The sequence below is a fragment of the Octopus bimaculoides genome, chromosome 15 (assembly GCF_001194135.2).
Source record: "Octopus bimaculoides isolate UCB-OBI-ISO-001 chromosome 15, ASM119413v2, whole genome shotgun sequence".
Taxonomy (NCBI): domain Eukaryota; kingdom Metazoa; phylum Mollusca; class Cephalopoda; order Octopoda; family Octopodidae; genus Octopus; species Octopus bimaculoides.
The window spans coordinates 49,241,656-49,248,170 of record NC_068995.1 but is presented as its reverse complement, the minus strand read 5'-3'; the positions used below and the strand labels follow the sequence as shown (position 1 = coordinate 49,248,170).

The following is a 6,515-nucleotide window of genomic DNA, read 5'->3' as shown; positions in this document are numbered from 1 at the left end:
ACACACACACACACACACACACAGAGTAAACATATATATATCACAGCTATTGACAGGTGGTTAAAAAAGCACAGCCTATCAACGTCAGTTCGTAACCCTTATGTTCTGGGTTCCAGCCCACTTCTTGCTGTCAAAGTTAATGTCTTTTTTACCGCTGACTTGGTCCCCTCCAAACTGTTCCTTCAGTGTGAAATTGGATAAGCCTGTGTACCTGTATTTCAAGGGTTTGTAGCACAGCAGAGGTCATCGCTTCTAGATCCCTTAATAAACATGCGAACCCATCCAGTGGAGCAAAAACAGGTAGATTTATATTAACTAGGTGAAGGGCGGAAAAAATGAAATGCTCATCGTCGAAACTGACGGAGCATCAGTTTAATTTATTCTCAAATAGTACAGATGATCACTGGTTCGCTCCTCTGTGTGGTTATAAAGGTGTGTGTGTACGTGTGTGTAACCTTATCTGTTCTCCTTGCTAATTTATATGCTCAACTTGTGTGTGTGTGTGTGTGTGTGTGTGTGTGTGTGTGTGTGTGTGTGTGTGTGTGTATATATATATATACACACAATATATATATATATATATATGTATGTAGTCAGATGTATTCAAACTCTACCAGAATCTTATAGATACTCATATTCACGCGCACGCACACACACACACACACACACACACACACACACACACGTATGAATATACACACATCATATATATATATGTATGTATTTATATACATACATAAGCACATATGTATGTAGATAAATATATATCTGATATATGTTACAATGTTTTATGTATGTTATAAATACCATACATATGCATATATATATATACACGTGTGTGTGTGTATGTGCATATATGTATATATATATGCATGTATACAATGTATACATACTTGATATACAATCAACATTAATCTGAAAGAAAAAAAATCAAATTGTCGATATTTCTTCACCTGTATTAATTGATTTAAAGCTTGTTCTGTTAATTATTTTCATTGTATGCTTCCATAGTAAATATATTCTGAAACCTTCCCTTGTTTGTTAAGATATACAAAACACATACACAGACATACAGTTGTATAAAGGAATGCAAATATATACATATGTACATATGTGTATCTGTGTGTGTGTGTATGTGTATATGTGTGTATCTAATATATATGTATATGTGTATGTATGTATTTATATATATATGTGTATGTGTGTGTGTATGTGTATATATATATATATATATATATATATATATGTGTGTGTGTGTGTATACACACGTATATATTTATATACATATACACTCATACACACACACAGACATATATACATCCACACATACATAAATATGTGTATTCGTTTATTTACGCATCACCATGTCTATGTGTATGTGCTATGTATATCTAGTAACAACAGCATGTTTATATATATATATATATATATATATATATATACGTTTTGTGTGTGTGTGTAATGTTTATATTTATAATTTTTGTGTTTGTTTGCATGTATGTTATTCATTGTATCTCATTTTCTGCCAAAAAAACATCATCTAAAAATAGGCATTTGTTTAAAAATTCAAATATGTAGAAAGATGTTGGTGCATATTGTATGTAAAAAGTACATGTATGTACCACGTACACTTCTCATCTATACATAGGTGTATGTCTATAATAGTAGGTATGCGTGTAGGCATACATACATACATACATGTACATATATACACACACTCATGTCCAAAATACTTGCATATATGTTCGTATATGTTACGGACAAATACACATACATATCTATGACATATACGCACTCACACGCACACAGATATACACGTATGACATATATATATAGATACATGAAATTCTGTGTGTGAATGTTTACAATTGTTTGTTTTTTTTCTATCATTTATTTGATTACTTTTCATAGCCACATCTCTCATTATTTCTCTTTTCTTTTTTCTCTCCCTTTTCTTCTCTCCCCAAATTTCTTTAGCTGTCCAGCGAGGACGCGTGCCGCCAACACAACATCCCGGATTTCCCGGACAGATGGCTCTTACGAATGGAGACCCGCTAAACGGACATACGTACCTGTCAAGCTTCATATCAATGCTGATTCGGGCCGAGCCCTACCCTACGTCACGCTACGGTCAGTGCATGCAACCAAACAATATAATGGGCATTGAGAACATTTGTGAACTAGCGGCCAGATTGTTGTTCAGTGCGGTCGAATGGGCACGAAATATCCCCTTTTTTCCGGACCTTCAGGTTGCAGATCAAGTAGCTCTCTTACGGCTCAGTTGGAGCGAATTGTTCGTTTTAAATGCTGCCCAGTGCTCTATGCCGTTACATGTAGCACCGCTGTTAGCTGCTGCTGGGCTTCATGCTAGCCCAATGGCAGCTGACAGAGTTGTAGCTTTCATGGATCATATAAGAATATTTCAGGAACAAGTTGAAAAATTAAAGGCACTTCACGTCGATTCGGCGGAGTATAGTTGTTTGAAAGCGATCGTGCTATTTAGTTCAGGTAAGTTTAAGTTTATTAATTTTCATCAGAAATATCTTTTTTATCTTCTGTAAATTTATTTCAATTTTCTTGAATTTTGTCCATTATTTGATCATCTTTTTTCCTTTTTTTTTTTATGTACGTCTGTGTATGTCAAATGTTCTTTGTATCGTAATTTTTTTTCTTGTATGGAAAATTAAATCTCTGTTTTCAGCCATATTTTTTGATGTAGGGGTTTTGTAAAATGACGTATGACAAAACTTGCTTCCATGATATTGTCGAGAATAACGATGGTGGTGATGATGATGCTGATGGTGGTGATAAAATTAGAAGCAATCATAAGAAATAGTTTTAATAATGATAATAATAATAATAATAATAATAATAATAATATAGTGATTTCTAAATTAGATGCAAAACCCAAATTATGACGATAACGTTAGCAACAATCCTATAAGTGGTGGTAGTGGTGGTGGTGGTGGTGGTGGTAGTAGTAGTAGTAGAAGAGTTGATGGTTTCATAGGGGCTTAGATGAGGGGGGACATCATAAGGACAGTAATAAAAATTATTATTATTATTATAGCGACAATTTCCAGAATTGGGTACAAAGACAGCCCACCTTCCCTCGCTCATATCATCAATTTAACAAGGCAATGGGATCGCCACAGTACTTGATTTATTATAACTTTTCCCCAGTTATATAACAGGTACCGCCTTGCATTGGTCACGAATCTGTTCGTAACGTCGAGAGGAAATCAAGTAGTAATGGTGCGTGGAGAATTGCCATGACAGAAATTTTGCAAGACGGAACGAGTTTGCTTTCGGGTTCCATTGTCGAAAAGATGTGCCACCCCCCACCTCCACCATTCCGCTTCAGAAATTCACGCCACCTTCTTTTTTCCGTGCCTCTCTAAATAATAAGACCGCGTGCTCGAGTGTTATAAAGTTTGAATCTACTAGTAATATAAATTAGTGCTTTGTTCTCTAATAAAAGAAATTTCTATATCCTTATATCCCAACCCTAGCGGGATTTGAACTCGGGACTTGAAGTTAAAACTTCGCTTAAATTTTATCACAAGTCGTCGTTTTTATTTAGCGTTCAGTGTGTTTCTACCGTATGTTCTGAGCTGTCACTTTTACCAAGTTGACATTGCCATAGAGCTTATTCATTAACAGTATCAAATACAATCAGTGTTATGGTCTTGGTATTTACTTCATCAACCTCCGAAGGGATTAAAGGCCGTTTTGAGATTAACAAGTTCGAGCCCTAGCACGCAGAGTAAACGCTTACTGTGTAGCAAGACATTGAATTAATTCTTCACTCAACTACTTATGTTTTCTAATAATTATGTTAGTTTATAATTTAGACGCACGGTCTGAAATGTATCCTAAATAGAGTTAGCTGATTACATCGACTTTAGTGCATGTTTAGAACCGTGTTTTATCAACCCTCAAAGGGATAAACAGCAAAGCTGACCTCGATAGGAGTTGAACTCAAAACGTAAGCTGTCGGGAAAAATACAGCGGGCAATTTCAGTCTGATACTGTAAAGATTCGTTCAATCTGCTGTTGAGTACATCGACTCTAGTACTTTATTCGTACTTTCATTTATCAACCCCACTAAATGATAAAGGGGGAAGTCGATCTCGGAAATATTTGATCTCAGATCATAATAAAGTGCCAGGACAATACGGCAGGACGTTCTGTCCGACACGATAACGATTCGGCCAACCTGCCTATTCTTATGCCACTGATAATGATTCCTAACGAAAGTACAAAGTCTCACACATTTATAAAGGTTGATACCCTGCGTCTGCTGGTACTCATAATAAACCTTGGAAGGGCATAAGGTCGGCTACTATGGGTTTTGATCTTGGGACAGGAAGAACTTCAAGATTAAATGATGTTAGGGAAGGAAGGAAAGACTTCAAGATTAAATGTAACAAGACATTTTTAAGGCATTCTACACCTTTGTCATCTGCAGCTATAATGTTAACAAAGCGGTATCAGACTACATAACGGGGGATAAAGGAAAGATCACTCTGGAGAACGGGGGATCAAGGAAAGATAACTCCTGGAGGCAGGAGAGCATTCTTTATACTAAGCACCTAGCTTGGGCTCTCCTGTTGGTAGGTGGGAACATCGTGGCGTAGGATGTGTCCTGGGCATTTTAAACCTGACACTGCTGATCGCTCCCCGGATCTGAACACAGATCATTTCTTCAAAACAGAAAGAGAGGATGAGAAAGAAAAATGAGAAGGAAATTCGATTCCGTCACTAGCTTGGTATTTTGTTTATAGACTCAGAAACAATAAAAAAGCAAAGTTATCTCGACGGGATTTGAACTCGTAACGGATACACCAAAGCAAGAGAAGAGTGTGAATGCTAGGTAGATGGGGTCATTATTAAAAATTTTAACTAAATGTTGGTAAATATTTGATAAAAAGGATGGTTTGTTGGTCGATTATGTGACGAATACCCAACTTTTTTTCACCGGTATCATCATCCTCTGTACAAATAGATGGAAATGAAAGTTCAGCTCGTCAGTATATGATCTGAAACGCATGTACGTATTCAAGGTCACACTTATCGTGTAACAGATGATGTTTAAGGAGTCACTGACTTCCCTAGGATAACAACGGTGAAATTGAGCTTCTTGGTGGTAACTGTGCTGGTTGGTAATGGCAGTGCAAGTCCTTGATACTGTTTTTATTTAGAATTCATTCTTCTTCTTTTTCAAAACTGGATCGTCTTATATGAATCTTTTTTATTCTTTGTGTTCAAACGTTACTTCTGTATTATTGTGGCTATCCAGGGCCATTAAAATGAAGTGCCAGTCAAATTACTAAGGTCGATTGTATGAACCACCCCTTCTCAAATTGCTGGCCTTCACCCTAAATTATTATTATTATTATTATTATTATTATTATTATTATTATTATTATTATTACCACCAGGGTGACGAGCTGGAGGGTAGCGTGAAGTCTTAATCGTTAGCTCCCCGGACAAAAAGGCTTAGCGCCATTTCGTCCGTCTTTACGTTCTTAGTTCTGCCGAGGTCGACTTTGCTGCGTTTCGTCCTTTCGGTATTGATAAAATAAATATCAGTCAAGAACTTATCCCCTTAATTTCCAATCTCGTGCCTTTCGTAAAAAGGATCATCATTATTTCCAATTCTAATTCATATAATTTTTTTTTTTAAATCCACAAATGTTTTGGCGGGAAAATAAGTGGTTGATTAGAACAGTCAGTTCTGATTTGAACTTGGAACATTAAAGCCTGACGAAATGTTGCTAACGATTCTGCCAGCTCGCCGCCTTAACAATAATAATCCTTTCTACTATAAGCACAAGGCCTGAAATTTTGGAGGAGGACAGTAGTCGATCACATAAACCTCAGTATTTCACTGGCACTTGATTTATCGACCCTGAAAGGATTATTGTGTATATACATCTATACTATATAAATTTTCAATACTCATTTTGTTGTGTGTCATTCGGCTTAACATACTTGAGTAGTTTAACCTCATTTTTATAGTGCATTTTCTATTTTTATTTATTTATTTATTTTATTTTCGTTAATTGAAATACCACCGGTGGTGAGATGAATCTACAGTCCCCCCCCCCGCCCCATTATAGTAAGAAGAAAATGGGTTCGATAAAGTAAGAATACTAATAAAGTGCACTAGTCTATTTAATTGGTTTGTCTAAAGAGGCGTCACCATCATCATCATCATCATCATCATCTCGGAATATTTTTCACACATGAATGTGTTTAGTGGTAAAGGCCTTCAGAAACACTCGGTGCAATTGTGTACGTATGTGTGCGTGTATGCATGTATGTATGTATGTATGTATATGCTCATATACACTCCGCATGCGCATGCGTTGGTGCGCAAAAGGCAATTTTTGGATGGCCATAATGACGGCGATGTTTGTGGTATTGGTTGTGGTCTTGGAGTTGCTGCTGTAGCTGGCGGCGGTGGTGGTGGTGTTTAATATTATATATATATATATATATATATATAT

General features: G+C 36.3%; 1 protein-coding gene across 3 annotated transcripts in view; it reads left to right on the top strand.

Moving 5' to 3' along the window:
- Window positions 1-6,515, top strand: part of LOC106881841 (nuclear receptor subfamily 2 group F member 1-A) — a 137,072-nt gene that overhangs the window by 55,602 nt on the left and 74,955 nt on the right. For all 3 annotated transcript variants that reach the window (XM_052973309.1, XM_052973307.1, XM_052973308.1), the window contains exon 2: window positions 1,978-2,508. In XM_052973309.1, the coding sequence (XP_052829269.1) occupies window positions 1,978-2,508 (531 nt within the window). The remainder of the gene's footprint in view (window positions 1-1,977; window positions 2,509-6,515) is intronic.